We start from the raw sequence: 22914 nt of genomic DNA, 5'->3' as shown, positions 1-22914 counted from the left end.
AGGTCGGGTGTCACCAGTGTCGAAAGGATGAGAAACGCCTTTGCCGGCGCCCAGCGTGGGACGGCTGAAATGAAATAGACAGACGTACTCCCGCAGTAAGGCGAGCAAGGGACATCGGTTTGATGGCTGAAGGTCTTGCGAAATCATGTGGTCCAGAAGGGAGGGGTCGAGAGTGAATGTGAGCGAGGATTCAGATGGTAGAGGAACAGGATTGGCGACAGAAGCAGAGGTGTCCAGGAGCGCAGCAATGAGGCCAGAGCGCAGACATACAGGCTTGTCCAACGTATTCGTGATGGGAATGAAGGTTTGGCCATCTTCGAGACGAGTGCGTACGTAGGGAGCCATTAAGAGTTTGCGGGCTAGACCTTCTACTCAGGGAATGACTACAGGTTTTCCCGTCCATTTTAGTCCAAGTGCCATCTGAAATAATCCAAGCGCCATTCAATTTAATCCGGGCGCCATTTGAATTAATCCATGGTGTTTCTAGGCACTATAACCGTATATTCACACGACGGACATCTCCGCAGAATATTCTGCATACAGTGGAAGGAAAAGAAAAAAGCTGTGGCGGGACTTAAGTTCTGCTACGTCTTATGTTGGGCATTCGCACGGCGCCGAGATATCGAGAGTTGGAGCGGAAGTATAGCACACGACACCATTGGTCATGTCGTCTGCTAAGGAATATCTTGTGACCGATCTGCAGGATATTCCGCGCAGTTAGAAGAACGCGAAAAGGCACGACTCACATAGCAGACGACACCACTGGTGCTGTCGTCTGCTGCAGAATGTCTTCTGACTGAGCTGCAGGATATTCCACGCGGTTAGAAGAGCATGAAATGCATGACTCACATAGCAGACGACACCATTGGTACTGTCGTCTGCTACAGAATATCTTGTGACTAAGCTGCAGGACGTGCGTGATCTCTTTCCGTGCTCTTCAAACCGCAGGGAATATCCTGCGGCAGAATCACAAGATATTCCTTCGCAGACGACAGGACCACTGGTGTCGTCTGCTATGAGCATCATGCCTTTTCGCGCTCTGCTAACCGCGCGGAATATCCTGCAGTTCAGTCAGAAGATATTCTGTAGCAGACGACAGCACCAGTGGTGTCGTCTGCTATGTGAGTGGTGCCTTTTCATGTTCTTCTAGCCGTTTGGAATATCCTGCAGTTCAGTCAGAAGATATTCTGTAGCAGACGACAGCACCAGTGGCGTCGTTTGCTATACTCCCGCTCCAACTCCCAATATCTCAGCGTCGTGCGAATGTTCAACATGACACACGGCACAGTTTCGGTTTCATCAGCATAATTTTTTTTTTAATTTTTCTTCCACTAGAATATTCTACGGGGACGTCTCTCGTGGGAATACACGGTTATAGTGCTTAAAAACACAATGGATTAATTCAGATGGCACCCGGATTAAATTGAATGGTGCTTGGATTATTTCAGGTGGCACCTGGATTAATTCAGATGGCACTTGGACTAAAATGGGCGGGAAAACCTGTAGTACCTCCCTTGGTGTTTGCGGAGTGGTAGAACGCGTCACGACCGCAACGAAGTTTGGAGGGTGTTCCAGGAGTATCATCGAAGCAGGGCAGGTGAGGGGGAGTTAAGTGGGAGTTGAGCCCATAGCGGGAAAAGTGGAAACAGTGCCGTATGAAATATGCAGGAGCGTGTGTAAACTTGCTTAGAAGTGCTCATACATCGCCACACCGGCACTGGACAGCTGTTTTGGCCTTACTGGGCCATCATTAGCAGTGCGCAGGTAGGCAACTTTTGAATGGGTGGCGTCGAAAGGTCACGTAGAACGTGATGTCCTGCCATCAGGGTGAGAGCCTCACCGCTGAAAGCCCTGTGCAAAACCAGTGCAGTATAGAAGTAACTATATGAAGTGAAACCGTTGTCAATTTAATGAAGTTAACATAATTGAATTCAAAGTCACCAAACTAAATTCTACTCCAAAAAACCTTGTGAACCGTTCAAACGAAAAGGACCCCAGAGAAATTGCCACAGAAATTCCCAAGGCTGTAAGCCGTAGGTGCGAGGCCCTATGTTGGTCCTCAAGATTCGGTGAGCTAACCCTAGAAGAGGTAAGGCCGGGTCTGAGGTCTTGAGGCGGAAACATAAAAGAACCGCAGCCAGGTCTGGGGTTATTTCTTGAGGTTACCTCAAAAGAGCGAAAGCGAGGTCCGGGGTCCTGAACCTCAGACTTTCTTGAGGTAACCTTAGAAGACTCACAGACAGGTCTGAGATCCTGAGGTAGAGCCGCAAGATTTCTTGAGGTAACCTCAGGAGAACCCCAGGGAGTTCTGAGGTAACCTCAGACAACCTCAAGATAGCCTGAGGTAACCTCAAGACATTTTTCCAATAGGGCGCACTGCTGACGATGGTTCAATAAGGCCGAAACAGCTGTCCAGTAGTGGTATGGCGACGTTTGAGGACTTAGAAGCACATACGCTACGTACAGCCAAAGAGCCTCGGCTTCATTTACAGCGACAGTTGTTATGTGCAGACCTACTCCTATTTTTTTTTAAATTCCGTGTTCGCGCCGCGAAGCAACTGTGGGTGCGACTCGAGGTTGGCTCGCTCGGCTCGCTTTAAAGCGGGCGGTGTCATTAATTAGAAACGGGAATTCATGCGGCGTTTTGGCACAATAGAGTCAACGAGACCAGCAAAACGTTACAAAATCAAAACATCGTCCTGAACCCCAGGATTTTTCTAAGGAGGGAGGGGGGGGTTCCCACTCACCCCTTCTCCTGCAGACAGACGCTGTGTACTGTATGGGTATTCAGAGGCCCGTAGTATTATGCCATCTGAGTATAAATCATGACGGCGTATGAATAAAGCGCGCAATTTTCACAGGCTACTTTGGTTCCCCAGGAGGGCCACGGCACCCCTTGTCCCCCTCTCCGTGCGCCCATGGCCTGGACAGCGACCTCATGATGCTTCCACCTGTAGGCGTGAAGCATTCGATCACTACGGCATGATTGGGGAATATGTAACTAGAACGTGTGCATTTACTGCAGTAAGAAAGCGCAATTGACGATCAAGTGTACGGCTGACGCCATTGGGCTAAGGAACTGTCCCGGATGCACGGTTCGGTTGTCCTCCAGACAAGTTCCACAGAAAGAACTTTCTCCCGGCCGTAGATAAGTTTCTAGCTTCTGTTGATCAACGGTGCGTATGAAAAACTGCCGTCAGGATTTGATCTCTTTGAAGAAATTGGGCATCCTCGAGATAGTACACTTCGGTCTCTGTGCTAGGCTTGTTTGCAAGACGAGGTTGGCAGCCGAGAACAGTTCCTATACACGGGGATTATAGAGAAACGAGCGAAGGAAGTTGCATAATGTAGAGATTGCTCTTCGTGTATATCTCAGTGTGACGGTTAACAACAGTTCCTATGAGCGCTCATGTTGGAACACTCAGCGAGCAACCATGACGCACGGCAGACTTAGTACCTTGCCACATTTATGCATACAAAGGGACAGCCTTAAACAGCTTGATTTTACAGAGCTCATTACTGGTTTTTCAATAAAGAACTCAAGGAACGTCGAAGAGAGAAAAAGTACACAAGCGAGCTGGTGTAACGTTGAAGCATTACCTTGAGCATGAGGGAACGAAGTATACAGGAGGCTGCTGCTGAAGAAATACTGCAGACAGGCCAATTTCAACAGAACCGCAACGGAGCAAAACAAGCGCAAGAAACTTGCATGATGAATACAAATATAGAGACTTGTCATTACATATGGAGGCGGAAAAAAATCAGGCCTTTTCGCAGCCCACGTGCGAAGAAGTAACAGCCACAGCTGTATCGTGCACGTGCAATAAGGGCGAGATGACGCTCATGGCTGTATTGCGCACGGACAATTTTTTGTTGTTGTAAAGTTTTCTACACATTCTGCCGTGAACCTCCCTGGTCAACAGTTGGCGGAGTTGCACGCGTTCGGGTACCACGTCGGTGGGAAACCAGAGCCCATCGCAAACGTCACGAACATATCCAAACTCGTTCTTCAAAAACTTATCTGAAAAATCCGCATCGTGCAGTGCAAACTCCGACGGACGCGCACGTGTTTTAGATGCACACGTCTGGGACAGTTTACGTCTCTTGGCCTTGGCCTAGCGTTCCCTAACTTTCGTGTCTTCTCACCTTCGTCTCATCGCAGCCGCTTTGCATTCCTTACTGCTGGGTCATGTTGTCGTCGTGCAGCCAATGCGCGTCTGGTTGCTGGTCCCCTCGGTGTGGTATACCGTTTGCGTTTCAGCGAAGTGCCGAGCCCTCCACGCCCTATCTGCAGACACCGTATGCACTCTTCGTGGCGGCCACATAGCGTGTGATACACTGACGGCCCTTGTACATACGTGGTTCACTGACGCCGAACGGATGCCGTTTTTTGGCAAGGACGCAGCGTTGCTCCTGACGTCTTTTGATGTGCTGTCCGATTTGCTGCTGCGCCAGCCAATGGCGCACTGAGTCGAAAGTCTGGACCTACGGCGTCCTTGAGAAACAAGTTCCCTCATACAGCTATCGCTGTAAAATCAAGGACGGCTACGCCTCCTGTAACGCGAATTCCAGCGTCCGGTGTGTGTGGTTGAGTGAGGACGCATTATAGTTTGTATACAAAGTGTTTATTTCAGTGTGTTGACCACTACTTCGTGGTCGTTGAAATGGTTGGCGAGATCAGTGATCTCTCGAACGAAGTGGGTGTTTTCAGTGACCAAGTCTATGCACGATCCGTATCTGGTTGTGGGTTGGCGGACGTTGGTGTGTAGCTTAACGCCTAGTTGGTGGGACATGCTTTCTAGGAACGCCGTATTTTGTGCCAGCTCAAACGTCCACGTTGAAGTCCCCGACGAAGAACTTGGTAGTGTGGTAAGGTGTGAGAGCGCAGACTCGAGTCGAGCATCCGGTCCGTCCTGGCGAGAGGCGAGAAGTAACACATGGCTATATCACGAGTCCACTGGGCATCTGCACTGCACAAATCTCTTCGATGTAATCTTCACAGACTGGCACTTGGGGTGGTGTAGCGGTCGCAGCGTGCACTGAAAGAAGATGCACAGCGCATTGGGTTTTACGATGATGGTTACGACTCATGTAACGTGTATTTCAGCGTCCGCATACTGCGTAGTGGCGTGATAGCCTCCTCTACACCCACGCTCACCCAATCCCGTTTTTTTTTTTCATTTTCCTTTTGCATCACAGCTTTCCAGTTTTTTTTTTTTTTTTGGGGGGGGGGGCACGAGCGCTGCTGACGGAACTAGCAGTACCTGCTCCCGTGACATAGTAGGATGATCGCTTTCCACGCAGAGACTAGGAGGTTCGGCGTGTTGGAATCCCCGCACCGGCTGTGCTGTCTGGGCTTTTCCGACAGACTTTGCAGACGAATGTCGGCACAGTTTTCGTTGAAGTCGGCCCAGGGCGCATACTAACCCCCACTCCTTCCTGCTGTCCGCTCTCCATCTGTCCACCTCTGTACGCCGCACCCACAGTTGCTTCGCGGCGCTTACACGGAATTAAAAAAAAACTAGCACAAGCAGTTTTGTGCTAGTTTTTTAGACTGTGCAGCACATAACTGCCGCTGTAAATGAAGCCGAGGCTCTTTGGCTGCACGTAGCGTATGTGTCATATGTAATACGACTACGGGACAGCTGTTTCGGCCTATTGGGCCATCGTCAGCAGTGCGCAGGTAGGCAACGGCTTCACTTCATATAGTCACTTCTATACTGCACTGGGCTTTCAGCGGTGAGGGTCTCACCCCGACGGGAGGTCATCACGTTCTACGCGTGACCTTTCGACGCTACCCATTCAAACGTTGCCTACCTGCGCACTGCTAATGATGGCCCAGTAAGGCCGAAACAGCTGTCCAGTGCCGGTATGGCAAAGTATGAGCACTTATGCAGTACCGTGTGTAAACTTGTTTATATTTCATGCGGCATTGTTTCCACTGTGCCCGCTATGGGTCCACTGATTCCTGATAAAACAGTGCAGAAGCTCTGAGTAGAACATTTGATCCTCTACTCACCTGAGGTAAATTAAAGTAAAAGGGATGTAGATGCTTTTGCCTTTCTCTTTGATATACGTACATGTGTAGCCCATTGGGCATATTGTAGAATTATAAGCAATGATAATATTATTCCCCTACCAGCTAGAAACCTGATGTTACGTCCTACCTGATGGGTGCGTCACGTAAGACTGACCATAATTTTAGTAAATTCCGGATTTGGTTTTCTTTCACAGAAGTTGAATATATCTATCATTGATGGGGCCTACACTCTTAAAAACGAACTTCCCCACATAGCACGCTCCTAGCCACCATCACCCCGTATGACAACGTTCTCGCCCTAGATTTGTTGAAAACGGGAGGAGGAGCCTATTTTGTGCCGTGCATAATTGGTACAAAATAGGCTCCTCCACCCGTTTTCAACAAATCAGGGGCAAGAACGTTGTCATACGGGATGATGGTTGGCTAGGAGCGTGCTATGTGGGGAAGTTCGTTTTTAAGAGTGTACTCAAAGGTGTGGTGTATCAGGAATTAATGCAGCCGTTAATTAACTTTCATAATTAATATTCATAATTATTGAAAATAGGTTGACCGCGCAATTTCGAAGTTCTGGGTCACAACCCTGAGGAGTCTATTCCGTTAGAATCGAAACCGCAGTGGTTTTCTGTACCCTAGTAAACAACAACAACAACAACTTTATTTTGAGATGACGAATGGGGAGTTTTATCGCCAGGGCAGATACTCTACCCCATTGCTGGTGGTGATGTGGGGAATAAAGTAAAAAAGAAAAATAAAGGAAAAAGAAATTAAAGTTATATTTCAAAGAGTGCTTCATTCCCTGGACTCATTGTGTTCCCACTACTACCAGACTGGACTGTGTATTTTTTTCGTTCATCGCCCAAGTGTCATGACGTCATCGTGGGATGGAACTCTCTTCGTGACAATGCTGCCTTGATTGACTGTGCCCTCCAGGAACTCACCCTCGCTCACCTGCCCTGCTTCGATGATACTTCTGGAACACCCCTCAAACTTCATGTTTCTTACGACGTGTTGCTCTTTCCACGTCCCACCGACTTCGTTGCGGTCGTGACGCGTTCTACCGCTCCGCAAACACCGAGGGAGGTATAGTCACTCCCCGAGTAGAAAGTCTAGCCCGCAAAGACTTAATGGCTCCCTATGTACTCACTCGTCTCGAAGATGGCCAAACCTTCATTCCCATCACGAATACGTTGGACGAGCCTGTATGTCTGCGCTCTGGCCTCATTGCTGCGCTCCTGGACACCTCTGCTTCTGTCGCCAATCCTGTTCCTCTACCGCCTGAACCCTCGCTCACATTGACTATTGACCCCTCCCTTCTGGACCACATGATTTTGCAAGACCTTCAGCCATGGAGGTAAGAAACTAAGGATAGGGCTATAAACACAGAGGGCCGTGGGATTCCTCTAGCGGTCGCTCCTGGCAATGCCACGCCCATCTAGTTGTCCGGTCACGTGATCTTCACTTGTTTCGGTTATGGCGGTCTGAGCGGAGGCTTCGAAGTTGAGCAAACTTCATCTTCAGCAAACCTCTGACCTTCAAGGAACCCATTTGCACAACACTTTGAAGGGTATGGGGTAGTTCAACATTTGTCACGTAATAAATCACAGCGAAAGTTAAGCTGAACAGAAGAGAAGCAAAGCACTGTCACGATGACGTACGTACGTCTTCTAGCAATTTAGTGATCCATTGCTTCCACACTGAGATGATCTATTTTGTGTTTCAACGAGTATGATAACTTCTAGCTCCAAAGACGTTATAAAAGCGGAAGCAAGTGATTCGGCCGCTTCTCGTCTCCGTATTCCACCGTATTCAGGTAAGATACGCTACGGGTATGGAGGACGCCATGTTTGATGACGTGTAACCGTCACGTGTGTGGGCAACTAACCACCATGCCCTGCGCCGGTCAGCACGCCCGCTTGCATTGGGAGAGGCGTCGGTTGAAGGGCATCCTCACCTCCGCGACTGTCTTACGGCACTTCGACCCATCCGCACCAACCGAACTGCATACCGACGCTAGTGCCTATGGCCTTGGCACAGCCCTTGCGCAACGGCTCCTGGACGTGCCCAGAGAGCATGCCGTCAGCTTCGCCAGTCGTACAATCACGAATGCCGAGCAGAATTACTCGACAACCGAAAAGGAGTGCCTCGCGATTATATGTGTCGTCGTCCACTTTACGCCATACATATACGGTCTGCCCTTCAACATCGTTACCGACCACCACGCCCTGTGCTGGTTGCATTCCCTGAAAGACCCTACCGGCCGCCTTGCTCGCTGGATCCTTCGCCTTCAACATACGAGTTCGTTGTCACGGATAAATCCGGACGAAAACACTTCGACGCCTTGTCTCGCTGCCCGCTAGCGGACGCACTTCCCGTGTCCAGCTCTGTCACACTCTGTGTCGCACAGCTCTGTCACACCCTCCGTTCTGTCCCCTCACAACGTTCGACCATCGCTCTCTTCGGCATGAACAGATGAAAGACCCCCATCACTTCGCTGCGCTTATCTCCCACTTCGAGGGCCGCCCGGCACCTCACAAGAAAAGCCTCGCCAAGAAAGTTCAAAAGTTTGCCATGGCTGATGGCGTCCTATACAAGAATTACTGCTCCGATGGCCGACCGGCTCCTCTTATCTCTTCCCCCCACGCTCCGTTCGCGGATATTTTGCGGCCTTCACGACGATGTCACTGCCGGGCACTTCGGTTTCTACAAGACTTACGACTTACTGGCCCCGTCAGTGCTCCACTGCCTCCCGTAACGTCGCGTCCTGCTTGGCATGCCAGCAACGTAAGCGATCCCTTCGGTCGTTTCTACCTTCCCTTCGGATCCCTTCGATGCGTCGGTATGCAGTTCCGTTAGTGCAGCGGGGTCGAAGTGCCGTAAGACGTGCGCGGAGGTGAGGATGTCCTTCTACCGACGGAAGGCCGAGGTGTGGGCGGCAGACCAGAGGAAAAGGGTATCTTTGACGAGCATATCTGTGAGCAAGGCAGCAAGATCAGAAAAACCGCGTATGAGTAGGCTAAATAAGAGCACAAACCGAGAAAGCTCTGAAGATCTTTCACGTTTTTCGGTTGAGGGAAACTCCAAACTGTCTTCAGTTTTTCAGGAGACGATTTGGCCAAGAACCTTGATGTGGCGACATCCGAAATTACACTTTTTATGGTTGAGCTGTAAGGCAGCGGCGGTTAAACAGTGAAAGACTGCCTTCAGTCGTTGAACGTGGGCAGGGATGTCGAGGAGTAGACGACGACGTCGTCAAGGTAGCAGAGGCATAAGTTCCAGCACAATCCTCGGAGCACTGAGTTCAAATGTCGCTGGGGCATTGGTGAGTCCAAAAGGCACTGTAAACTCACACAAACAATCGGGAGTGGTGAATGCGATTTTTTTAAATGTCTGAGGTGGTTATGGGAATTTGCCAATAGCCAGAGCGAAGATTCAGGCAGGAGAAGTACGTGCTTTCGTGGACGGCGTCCAAGGCGCAGTCTATCCGAGGCATGTAGTAGACATCGCGACGTGTGATTTTGTTAAGGCGGCAGTATATAGTCTACGCAGAAGCGAATAGAGCCATACTTCTTAGTGACTCGAACGACAGGGGATGCCTGTGGACCGGAGGAGGGGCGCACGATACCACTGGACAACATATCGTCGACTTGTTTGGCGATGACTTGTCTTTCGGAGGCCGACACACGATAGGGTCTCTGTCTGAGAGGTCGGGAGTCACCGGTGTTACTCTCAGGATACTGTCCTCGGTCGTCGCCAGAAGGCCGATTTCTCCTATCGCTGTCTCGGTGTCACCTTTGCTCAACTGACATCAGGCTCTTCCTCAAAACGTGGGGCATCCCCGCTTGCTAGCGTCCTGGTCGCTACCGTTATTTTTGTTGTTAAAACAAACCTGCTAGAACGTACACACTTATCGAGCCTGGCCGCATCCCGCGCATCGAGGAATCGTTGCTTCATCGGCTGCGGCTGAATGTGGCACGAACTCCACTCCACCTATTTAAGATGAGTCAGCATCCATCGCCTCTTTGCCCCACGTGCCACGTAGAAGCTGACGTGCCACACATACTCCTTGCCTGCCAGCGGTACGAAGTTCACCGGTCGAGTCTCCGGCGCTGCCTTGCTCATCTAGGCTACCGAGAGGTTTCCTCGCGGTGCTACTTGGCCCTACTCAGCAGGCTGAACTCACGTCTGCGCTGACACGATTCCTTCGGGAATCTAAACTCCTGGGCATTCTCTGATACGTAATATGCGCAACGATTAGTGAAGGAGTTGTTTATTTTGTATTTTTTTTCATAATTTTCTGTGTCTCAGCTGCTTTATCGTCTTTTGTTTGCTTGATAGCTTTTTGGAATAGCAAGCCTACACCGTGGCTAACCTTTCCCTTTTCTTTTTTGTTACTTTGCATTAAACATATTCCCCCCTTATCGAGCAGCGGGATCAGTGATTTTATTTTTGTTATCTGCATTGTTTTCCGAAGTTATAGATAGGCTGTGTTATTGCGTGACATTTATCAGATGAAATCGCGAACTGTGTCTTGAGGGGTGTTGAGCAGATCAAGCCAGATAATCAGCCAAACCAAGAACAAAATCAAAGGCGGCATTTTGGCAATAACGTAGGCTGAAAAACGGCATCACTATTCCCCCTCACACTCACTCCTGGGGACAAAGCGGGGTGTCCATGCTTTGAGGAACAGCCTGATGCCAGTTGAGAAAGGGTGACACCAAGATAGGAAGAATAGAAAGTGACCGCACAACCCGCCCACCGCTCGAATATTTTGGCATATTTTTTACTAGAGCAGTTACAGAGCACGCTGCGGTTTCTATTATTGCGGGGTAGACTTCTCTGGGTTGTGCTCTACAACTTTGCAATTACGCAGTCAACCTATTTTCACTAGTTATGGTGATTAATTATGAAAATTAATTAACGGCTGCCCTAATTACTGAGACACCACCACCTTTGAGTAGGCCCCATCTTGTATAGAAATGCATTCAACGACTTTTGCGGAAGAAAAATAAATCGCGAATTTATGAATGAATGAATGAATGAGTTTATTGTGCAGAAGAACGGCCGCAAGAGCTGGTCAGTCTTACGTGAGCACCCTGTATAGAGGGGAATAATAAGAATGAAAAGGAGTCAGAATGTGAAGTTAATGTGAGAAATAACTCAAGATACTATGCAAATGTATAGTGCTTTCTTGCTGTTTTGCATCTAAGTGTTCCAGCCGTTAGGGGAATGAGAATGTTATGATTGCTTATGATGCGATCACTGGTTATCATTAGCATTGGATTGCTAATAGATGATGTTGAAGGTTGGGAAGTCAATTGATAGCTTAGTAACAGAGAAATGTAAGAAGCAGAGCATCTGCAGAAGCCTGCATAGTAATATGCAGGTTTCTGCAATGGACCTTTTCACCATGGCCTATGCGCATGACCTTGAGACGCCGGAGAGGGCTATCTCCGTCTTCACTAAATGGCGCAGTATGGGGACGACAGAAGTGGGGACCAGTGGGGAGACCGCACGAACGGCGCTAGCTCGTCGGTCTCACTCCGGACCGGTTTTGGTCCTTTGTGCTACCCACGTGGGTTTGTTTTGGCGGGCACCGAGCGTGGTTCGCTGGAGAGCCGCTAGGATACGACACGTTTGTGAAAAAGGTCCATTGGCTTTGCAGCCGTTAGCAACACCCATTAACAATCCCATGCCAATGATGAGGAATAGGCCCAGTAGAACATTCTGAGGTCAAAGTATTGTCTGTTCCGTATCTGAGGCACTTTCTTCAGCTTCTTCTGTTGACTACTATTCATAAACAGTACAGTCATTTTCTTCTTCTTCCAGAGTCATCCATGATATATACACTTTCTTTTTTCAGTGTTCCCGCGGCCACCGGCCGATTTGCTTAAACTGCCCTTCAGTGTTGATACACCTTATGCTCCGGTGAAGCCTGCTACAAGACATGTGTATATACTGTTCCTTTTTCGAGACAATTCATGAAGACAAATAAATTTTTGCTTCACACCGATATCGCTTTTCGTTCCTCTACTTTTGGGCAACACGTTACACGTTACGCAGCGAGCGCGGAATGCAAACGTGCGAGGGTGGCGGAGCGAGAGCAGACGACAAACCCCAGGAGAGGAGGGGGAGGAGATTGGGAAAGGTGGCCTCTCTGCGAATGTGCATTTGCGGAGATTACGTGGATTCGGGGCACGCCATTTTCCCAGGATCTTCGCGGCAATGGAAACTTCCGGCGGCTGGCAGAAATTTAAATTTAGTCAAACAGATTCAAAGCTCAATGGCACTGCCTTAGAGGATGAAGTTTCTGATGATAGTGGCTGGGCCGCTCACCCAGCCATTATCATCATCGCTGACAATATCCCGGACAAGAGCGCGCAGGTTCGTATCATCGACGACGTTTCGGAGGCTCGACACCCGAATAGCTTTCAGTTGGCGAATGCGAGCGTCCCGTGCTTCTTGGAGGTACTGGCAGACCGAGATCTTTCCGAAACAGTGGGTGCGTTAAGTAGGCGCTCGTGAGCGCGAGTGTCTCAGAATCCACTGAACGCGACACACTCGGGTGTGTGAGACTCCGAGCCGCTTTTCGCGCTCTAGTTTCATTTGGGTGCACGGGAGCAGACGACAAGCGCACGGGTGCTTGACATTTTCCGTGACGTACTTCCCGTTTAGCGCCGGCAGACGATCTTTGAAGTGTGGGCTCGGAAGCAAAATACGGAGTTGCTATGTTGCCAAATGCTTCCATTTCGGGAAATTGTAATAATTTAATAACTGTTATCATGCTTTTCAATTAGTGGACAACCTCCACACGGATATCGCAGTTATTTGCGGGAAATGCAATGCTTCCATGCAGACATCTTCACGCCATGCGGCCATCTTCACAGTAGACATCTCCTCTGACGTCTGTTACAGATTCCCATCTTTTCCGTTTCATTCGGTGTTACAAGAAGTCTTCACAACCGCAGTCGTTTCTTCCAACGTTACTATAGGTTCAAACTAAACCAACGTGTCCTTCGTCTGTGCACTGCATGAGCAGACAACCGGAAGCGGCATCAGCGAGCAAGTACTGTAGCGCTCCAAAGTGGCTTTTTCTGTTCTGTGGCCTCCCTGGGTGTGTCATAACCCGATTTGAGTGCGCCAAAAGAGAGGCGCCAGTGGCGGGTGCTTTACTGACTAGGAGCTGAAAAACATCCTCACGAATTCCTTTGCGTATATGTCTAATCATGTCCGAATCGGTCATGTTCTCGTCGACCTTCGCGCAGAGGAGCAATACGTCTTGTATATCTGATGTGTAGCTCTCGTCATCACGTTGTGAGCGTGGGGTAATGTGTACACAGCGTCGACCTTGTACGAGGAAGACCTCCCAAACTGCTGACGGACGCTTTGTGAAAATTTGGCCCACGAATCGAGATCGGTTTCATAATTGAGATACCACCACGTCTTGGTATTCTCGCAAACGTAGAACGGGACGTTACGGAGCTGTACGTCATTGCTGTCATAGATATCCACCCTGTCTTCAATGTCATCGGTGATGGCTCCCGAAAAGGTGGGCGGGTCTCGCTGCCTTATACCTCGCGCCGGATGCTCTGGTACAGCGCCTCTAGCGCGGTGTTCGGCTGGGTTCCTGATGGTGCGTTGTCATTCCGAGGAAAGGGCATTTTCAGTCGTCGCGCGGATCTCAAATCCAGTGCTCATGGAGAGCGTTAAGAGGGTTACAAAGAATGGTCGCACCTCCACCAATATGTGAGGATTAGGATGGACACAGGTAGTGAGGGCAGAACGTTTAATGCAGTCAGACAGATTCCAAGTTCGACGGCACGGGCTCAGAGCATGAAGTCTATGGCTGGGTGGAGTATGACGGGGTATCTTCTTCCTCACAATATGCTGAAATTGTGCAGCTGAACGCCAATAATTTTGCAATATGTGAATAGTCACTGCATTCTCTGTACAGAGCTATGCTGATCTTTTGAGCCCCCCGTGAGGGAAGTACTAGCGGTATGATTTCATGGTGACGTAGTGCAGTGATGTCAACTTGTAAACGTTTAATAGCGTAAATCAGTGATTCCCAAACTGTGGGTTGCGACACGTTCCGAGGGAGGTCGCGAAGCAGCCCACAACTTTAAAAAAATGCCAGGCCGGCCCGCTATTCGGCGTCACCAGGAAGCCCGTGGCAGCAGAACCAGAGGTTGCTCAGAAATGCGCTTGCATGTGGGGTACGCGACCCTTTTTACGCATCCCACATCCTCGCTTTACTTGTGCACGATGGCCAAATTCTATGTCGTGAGGTCCACTCACTCCCATTAAGGGCTACAGCGTCTGCGTCTGTCGCGGCATACACGGTCGGCCCGCCTTCACGGTACACGGCGCTGAAGCGTCTTCTTGAATTAGAGCGGACGCCAAAAACCTAAGAAAATCGTTTCGCGTGCGTTGTCGGTGAGCGAAGCATGCAGTAGTTAGCAGATCACGGCGCCGTATTTGCTCAGGATTAAGCGTTCGTTCGAGCTTGGTGTTTCAGAGTTTTGCGTACATCCACCTGTTTAATAATGGAACGATTTCTGACCGCTGTTAAACGGAAATCATCTTTGGAGTCAGAAAGCACATGCGCAGCGTCAGAGATGGCGCTCATGCCGTTGTGCAAGGGCGCGTTAAGTAGAGGCTCCAAAGCTCCGGGAGCGCGCTCCTTTTTACTAAACGGTGTTACTCGTTTTCCGGGGCGTTGCGCTCTCGATGAACTCTTGCGCTCCAGCTTGGAGGTCGGAGCGCGTAAGTGCTGCTCTGCTTCGTGACGTACGGAGGAAGAGGGAGGCCAGAAAACCAGTGGGCGTCCTTGGAAACTTCGCCTGGTAGCGTATCGAGCTCTGAAAGATCGTTTAGTAGACGCACCGGAGTACGAGGGACAGAGTGCACCGAGCGCGTTAGGTATATAGAGCCGCTACTTAACGCACCCCAAGACTTTTTGACCCAGAGAACTCGCTCTGAATGTAGCTCCAGTAAAATGTCAGTATATCGTTTCGGCTAACGTTCATGCGGTCAGATCGGAAGACATCCGGCATGCATCGCGAGGAGGGAAAACGGGGGGGGGGGGTCGTCTACGTATATTTTATGGGCCGTGGGGCGGCGAAGTTTGGGAACCACTGGGGTGTAAGTGTTTTCTTATTTGACTTGGCGTCTCAAAAGCATCCGAGTTGTTCACGGGGATGTATACTCATATATGGTTCATTCCTCCACAGGTTCGTGTGACGGATTGCTTCCTCTTGGAAGGTGTGCGGGCCCTCTACCGATGCGCAATGGCTCTCATCATTCTCTCTATATCTGAGCTGACAAGTGGGTACCTATTATTTTCCTACCTTGGCTACGTTTGTGTCCTTACCGTTCAGTGGCGGATCCTGGGGGGCCAATCGCCCCCTCCCCCAAAGAACAAAAACCGCGTCCCCCCACCAGGTGAGGGTCTGGATCCGCCCCTGTAACCGGCGCATGCTTACCGGTAACAGCTTTATGAGAGACGCTAGGGTTTTTTTTTTTTTTCCTTGGGAGGGGGGGGGGGGTGTCATGCCCTGTCAATAGGATGCGGAATCCCAATGTGTGAGGTATACGCGTTCTCGTCCTTTTGAGCACACGTGCTAGCCTCGGCAGCGTGCTTGGTTACGCCGCCGATCCCAGGTAATGTGACATGTGTTTCGCGCAGAGAATTGCCGATAGGCATATGAGAACTTTTCCGTTGAAATTTATCATTCAGTTTTGCTCCGTTTGAAACGACTTGGAAAACGCAATTTCGTTTCCATTATTGTTTCCGGTAATGGAACTGCTGTTACAGAGCCGTGAGAGGACAGCCTATTCAATTGTCAGCACCCGGGTTTGCCCAAGTGGTGCTTCGGTGTCACGCGTACACCCTACACAAGTAATTTACATCGGTTGGATTCGTACATCTTGCAGGATTTTAAAAAAATCGACAGAAACATGTCTGCATCCTGTCAGTGTCGCGCTCAACCTCTGAGTCCAGCAACTCAGGATATACTTGCGATGGATGGATTGCGATGTATAAACTTAATTTCAGTGCTTCAATTTCGTAAAACGCTATGTTCAATTTATTATTTTGGTAAGACCGTCGGAGTTCGGTCCTCACACTGAAGCCAACTCATTGTTCCATTTCACCACATTACCGCCAGCGATGGGGTAGAGTGTCGCTAGAGCCACTAAATAAGCTACGCTTCGGAGTAGCGTCACTGAGGTACTGGAGAGAGCGGGTCGCCAGTTTGATCGCGGGGCGCACTTGCGCCCTCTCACGGCGTCGACAGTGCCATCTGTCGGGTACACTTTGAACCCGCGATCCAGCAAAGAGCATCTGGTGCGCGGTGCGGGTAGATGGGCAGGGGTAGGGATAGGCAGCTAGGAACGTTACGATTCGCGTTTCTTTGCTTTTTTGTTGCTTCTTTGCATATACGTACAGTGGAGTTCGTGCACTGGTGCATGCGAGCCCACTGGTCGAGACTAGACATGCGCGAGATAAACCGATCGGTACGGACAAGCAGTACGTGATAAGTATGGACCGTACAATTCGTTCAACGTCTGTGGTCCAAAGTTTTGCAGTCAGATATCCAGTTTGGATTGGAAAATTGCGACAGGATGTCCGCAAAGTTGGGACCGTTTGCTTATTGCAGCGTATGCACGCCTGCATGGAAAGCAGAGCAACATATTGTCTTGGGCAGTTTTTATTACTTTACTGTGAAACAAGTGTGATAACCAGCCTTTGTTTTTCTTTCCGTTTCGATTGAAGGTGGCTTTATTGTTACAGGTGCATGGAGGACCGATGCATTTGAAATGTCATTGCATGCACAAGTTCCTTCAGGCACTGTTTCACACCCAGGAAAATACATGAAAAATGTCTAAGAGAGAAAATTTGGGCTAAAACTTTCACTAGGCCTGAACAAGACCACATACAGTTCCTAAATGTTGTCTCTTTCACTTGAGTGGTGCACTTGCACTGCTTGGACTTCGCAGTGAGTGGCAGAGCAAGGAAAATACATTATGAAATGTTCATGAGGGCTAAAATTTCACCGGTTGGGGTAAAACTTTCACTTAGCATCCTGCACAAGACAGCATACAGTTCCTAAATGTTGTCTCTTTCACTTGAGTGGTGTACTTGCACTGCTTTCACTTCGCAGTGAGTGGCAGAGCAAGGAAAATACATTATGAAATGTTCATGAGGGCTAAAATTTCACCGGTTGGGGTAAAGCTTTCACTTAGCATCCTGCACAAGACCGCATACAGTTCCTAAATGTTGTCTCTTTCACTTGAGTGGTGCACTTGCACTGCTTGGACTTTGCAGTGAGTGGCAGAGCAAGGGCTAAAATATCACTGCCAAAGCTATAACTTTCACTGGGTAGAGGATAAAGCACCAGAAATTCCTTCATATAAATCTTTCCGCAGTCTTGAATGTGGTCCCTTGTTTGAAGTTGCTTCTTTACTTCACGTTTGCTGCCAGGATACGCATTCCAGCACTTTTACTGCAAGTTTTGCCGTCCTGAACCTGCTTCTTGAGGTGAGTTGCGTTTAGTTTCCTCAGGTGTATCCGAAGTCGCAATAACATGTAGGCATTAACTAACTTCGATTGTACGGCATGGCAACCTGGGAGTGAAACCTTCGGACAAGTTGCTAAAGCGACGCTGACTACACGTTGAAGCGAATGGGACAGCAACAGCTTCTTATGTTGGAGAAAGACCTTCTCTGCATGGTTTATAACTGTGTAAACGTCCTTCGAAGGCACTATCAGTGGATTTTCCTCTTCTTGTCGTCGGTATGACTTAAGAGCAATCAGATTGGCATTCTGCTGTATTGCGTTCAACCTCAGGTCACTGGTGCAGACGGTGCACAGATCAAATTTCTGCTGTACACTTTTGCAGACGTAACCGGCTAGGTACGCAAGCGACTGCTCCTCAACATCTGAAATGTCCGCACTGTCACATGTCAGGTCCAGGGGAACTTCGCACACGTCCGACGAAACAGTAGCGCAAGTGTTGAAATCTAGCATGTCAACAGAATCATCTATCGCGTAATTTCCATTACAGCTGGGATTAAAAAACTGCGTCAGCGTGTTCAGCCTAAGAGCAGCCTTGAATTCCAGAGCCCTGGGGACGGGGTTGTGCATGCGTACAGTGGAGAACAGGTTTTCCAGCGCATCTTGTGAAAGCCTGCTTAGAAGCACAAAGCGAAAACCATGTTCTTTCCTCAAGTATTCCTGAAGCTTCAATGCACTTGTGGTGGTCAACGGGACTCCCGTTTGAACCGGTTTGAAGCAGTCTTTCTGATTTTGTCCCCTGAACTGCTTCTTCATGCTTTGTGGCTTTAGCAGAACTCAACGCAGTGGAGAAACTCCTTGAGGGCATTAAGCAGAACCACTTGTGAACCTGCTCAACGAACCAGGCTGCTGTCAGTGCTTCCTTCTCTAGTCTCCCCATTTCCACAAGCAGTCGGACTCCTGCCGCAACCGCACGGTTCAGAACAGCTACTGCTGAGGCAACGTTCATTTTCTCATAGTGTTTCGCGTCGAGATGCTTGAGTTTCAAATGTGGTGCAATCTTCAGGTCATGACTGTCGTCCAGCTCCGCCAGTTCTTTTATGTGAGAAACTGAAACCTGAAAGTAAACAGTACCATATATTATTACAAAGCACCTGGAAACAAAGTTTTGCAATGTGAGCATTCCAGCGCAGGACAACGCAATGTACGAGAAATAAATATATAAGAGAAAATAAAGCAATAACTATGACCTACTTCTGCACTTGGCAGGCCATGCTTTTTCACAACATCTTGGGGTAGAAAGATGGTCTGCCCCTTGACGAGGTGGTTGCGGATATTCTTGAAAATGTGGGGCGCGTCTGCGACGAAGTATAGGTTCCTGCCACCCGTCGCATTCGCTTCGCCACAAGGATGGGGGCAGCTCACGTTGGGCTCTCCATTACGGTTTGCCCAGATACCACATTCCCTCCACAACACAACATCTTTCAGTGCAGCTGCTGACACGGAGTCGCCTGAAAATAAGTATGTGGTCATGAAAGGTCTACAGGCAGTTGGATTGTTGAACACTGTGTGCTTCTATTTACCTGAAAAGTGGCAACCAACAGTTTGCTTCCATCTTGTTGACAGACCTGCGACCATGAAGACGAGTGCATGCGTGGCAAAGGGAATAGTGCTGGGAGGCACGACCTTTTTGCTTGCGCTTGGTGCTATTGTGGCCATCCCAATCACTTCCTTGCTGCTCATGTCGAAGTCAAGTCCTGTCGTAAGCTGCATCTCGTCCACAAGTAAGACACAGTGTCGCTCAGCTGGTGTCAGCGATGCCACCTTGCATTCTAGTGCGGGCAGCAGATCTTCGAGGATGCCTGAGAAGATTTGTGTGCACTCAAGAAAGCTCTCATGTGTATTACAATCTAGCTACATTGATGGAGATAAAGGCAAAATTTTTCTCAGTTGAAGCCCCGTATAGAATGTGAAAGGGGCTTCCTCACCTGGCTTGATTCCTTCAATTCGTCTCTGAAGAGTGCGCTCAGAAGGTTGTGGCATTTCGCCATGAAGGAAGTTATACCCCCTCCTGCCACACGCAAATTGAATTCGAAGGCTTCGCTTTATTGTTGGAGCATTCCATCGGTTTCCCCTAGCATCCAGGTTTGCAAGTTTTGCCAGCTGGGCTGGTGACAGCATGCCTTTGGAAATGCAAGAGGAACAAAATATTAATACGCTCTACACTTGCAACAATAGTGCCTTACTTCGTAGGACATTCAACTCCTTTTCCTGTTCCGATATCCCCTCCTCTGCAAGGTGAAGCCTGGACTGAAGCTTCTGGACTTGCTGAGACTGGGTCACTTCTTGGTCCATTGCTAGCCACGATGTGAAAGCATACACGGCTATTAATGACAGCATTACAGATCAACCAAATTATGCTTCACAACAGGAAGTTGAAAGTGGGCACCCACCAACAATTCCTGGCTCACCAGCTTCATGAACATCCTCTGCTAGTGGGCTTGTTTCCCTCTGTGCAACCGCATGGACATTAGCTGCCAGGGGCATTTGGGGCCCTTCATCACAAGGGGAAAAAGCTGCAGTATGTATGGTTTGAGTGCCTGGATGTACAATGACAAAGACCTCGTGACCTCGTGACAAAGACTTCGTGAGGTACAGAGTAATGAAAAAAATTCAAGAGCTCTCCATCTTCATCACAGGGTACCACTTCTTGCCCATCATTTGATGGAACCGCTGCAATGTCAACAAGACATGGTCATGTCATGTTTCTTGGGCCTTTCTAATGATTTTCTTACTTTCGTCAGTCGTATAAATCTCATGCTCTTGCGGTGCATAGCCTGAGGATGGTATCTCAACTTCCAGCTGGACAGTAGGAGCTGACAACGAAGCAAGCAACTGGACATGAAGTTCAGTTATCTCCGTCATTTGATGAAAATCAGTTAAAACGATACACACTTTCGACAACAGGGCTGTCCTCATGGGCGGCGCAATTCTCTCCCAAAAGCGGTGGCTCTGTGATCACCGGAGTACATCTACATTGTAGCATCTTGCACCTGTCACAGCCTTTGGGGATTTCAGAGGTCTTAAATGTCGGCACAGTAAAATGTCTCAGAAGCAACCGCCCGTCCGTCCTGTGCGTCTCGAACTGTTCCGGAGCGAAGTGATCCTAGTAATACTCGGACAGTTAAGCACAACAGCAAGGGCCAAACAACCACAAGAGCAAATAATTCAGCACCACACTCCGGCAAAATCTTTAGTTCTATCATGTTAAACGAGTTGAAAAGAAATGCAAAAGAAATGAAAGAAAAGAAAAGAAAAGAAAGTTGAAAAGAAAGAGAAGAAAACAAATATGCACAGGCGAGAAAAGGCAGTTGGTCGAAAGCCTTCGTCGTGACGATCGACGATGTCGAGCCATGCTTGCAGACGCCGCTCATCGTTTTTAGATAAGGGAAATAGGAAACATCGCTTACCCCGTCTAGTCGAACCTGAACACCCTTTCGCACAGCACCGCGACATAACGGAGGTCAACACTTGCACACAAATTTTCAGCACAACCAAAGAAATCAATGGATGCGCGACAGAAACAAGAAGTAGTACGGTGCCGGCGTACTACTTCCTGTTTCTGTCGCGCACTATTTCCTGTTTCTGTCGCGTATTTGTGTGTACGAGAGAACAGATCGACAAATGCACCGAAGGTTCGATGTGTACCCGACAGATGGCACTGTCGACGCCGTCAGGGGGCGCAGCTGCGCCCCGCGAACAAAATGGCGACACACTCTCTCCAGTACCTCAGTGACGCTACTCTGTAGCGTAGCTTATTTAGTGGCTTTAAGTGTCGCCTCTGCCGATGAAACTCCCCAATAATCAGTTGTTTAGCAACAACATTCCGGGTCCAGTCAAGGCCACATGTGGTCAAATCCCCGTTGTTCCGTTAAACCCTATCGCGCCCGGAGCGTCTCGCGTCTTTGTGTAATGTGGTCTTTTGTGTAGTTGTCACCTCTGGCGTGGGAGTCCCTTTGCGAGAGCGAAAGTGGGTTACTTTGAGTTTGAAGTGTGTCATCGGATCTATGTGTTTTGTATTCGTCTGTTTGTGAGTTGTGGTTTCCGGATATTGTTTGTCTACCGTGTTTAATGAATACATTGCTGTAGTCTGGGTTTTGGGGTCGCGTTTGTGATTAGCTCAGACGTGTCACGAGGCTCGTGCGATGTTGGACGAACGAGACCTTATAAGGCGTCGTGTCATGTCACGAACAAGAATCAGAAGCCAGGAAGGAGATCGAAGCGCAGAGGGCGAACAGGAGAACGACAGCGGGAGCCTGGATGGAGGCCTGGAGGAAGACCGACAACGGTAGCACTCGAATGCCTGGGATCCAGCTTCAACCGACAAGTTCGTCGCCGAAGTCGCCATCCAACTGCGCTGACGTCCGGGCAACCGAAGCGGAGGCTGGGAGCACCCAGATGCAGTGGAAGACGACGAAGTGCATTGTTCCAGACGTGGAATGCTATCGGTCTTAGCGGGCGTTCACACGGGCCAACTTTCTGCACCAACTCGGACCAGCTTTGGAGTTGGTGGCAGTCGGCCGACACCACCAACCATGACCAATTCGAGTTGGTGGGAATCGGTCGCCGAGCGAAAACTTCAGAAATTGGCCTTGCAGAGGCCAGTCAGCGAGAGGAGTATTGCCACGTGACATATGTCCTCACTTCCCGAACCCTCTCTGCTTTTTGTCGTCCCTCCCTCTTCTGGATGGTTCATATCCCCGCGTTTACCGAAACGAAAACTTGTTCCTTGCATGTGGTCTCTAGGCGATAGCTGAATATGGTATGTTTTGCGTACATGTAATGCTACGTACTAACATGGTTCATGCACAGGCATCGAACTTTGGGTGAACGGCTGAACGCCTGCATCCCCTCATTAGGTTTTTCCAAGAACGGGAAAACCTGTACGACGTAACCCACGCACAGTATAAAAATCGCACGTTGAGGCAACGACAACTGGAAGAGGTTGCGAAGGAGTTGGGATGCGACGGTACGTTATTGGAGAAAAATATAAGTGTGCTTTCCATGCACGCTGATGTACTTTTCATCTTGCGTTTATGCGTGCGTCCCATGGTGCGTCCTCTCTAAACTTCCACCGTGAAGTCTCAGCTTTGTCACTTCAAACTGAATTGCACGCTGTCGTCAAGCGCAAAATACTCATGATTACTAGGTACACGAGTAGGATTAGCTAAGTGACTACATAGTTCTATTTTTTGTGCAAGCATCAGCGCTGTTGCAAAGCTGTAGTGATTGAGTCTCATTCATAGCACCTTCTTCTAATACATCCTCATGAAGTTTTTGGGGAAGGTTCAGTTGCACA

General features: G+C 49.2%; 1 protein-coding gene across 1 annotated transcript in view; it reads left to right on the top strand.

Annotated features, from left to right (window-relative positions):
• The window catches only part of LOC135394418 (GTPase-activating protein skywalker-like), a 282666-nt gene that overhangs the window by 125083 nt on the left and 134669 nt on the right, over positions 1-22914 (top strand). Inside the window, exon 5 of the mRNA XM_064625152.1 lies at positions 15271-15364. Within this exon, the coding sequence (XP_064481222.1) occupies positions 15271-15364 (94 nt within the window). The remainder of the gene's footprint in view (positions 1-15270; positions 15365-22914) is intronic.

This window comes from Ornithodoros turicata, chromosome 5, assembly GCF_037126465.1.
Source record: "Ornithodoros turicata isolate Travis chromosome 5, ASM3712646v1, whole genome shotgun sequence".
Classification (NCBI taxonomy): domain Eukaryota; kingdom Metazoa; phylum Arthropoda; class Arachnida; order Ixodida; family Argasidae; genus Ornithodoros; species Ornithodoros turicata.
The sequence above is the reverse complement of the archived record's forward strand: the minus strand, read 5'-3'. Positions and strand labels throughout refer to the sequence as shown.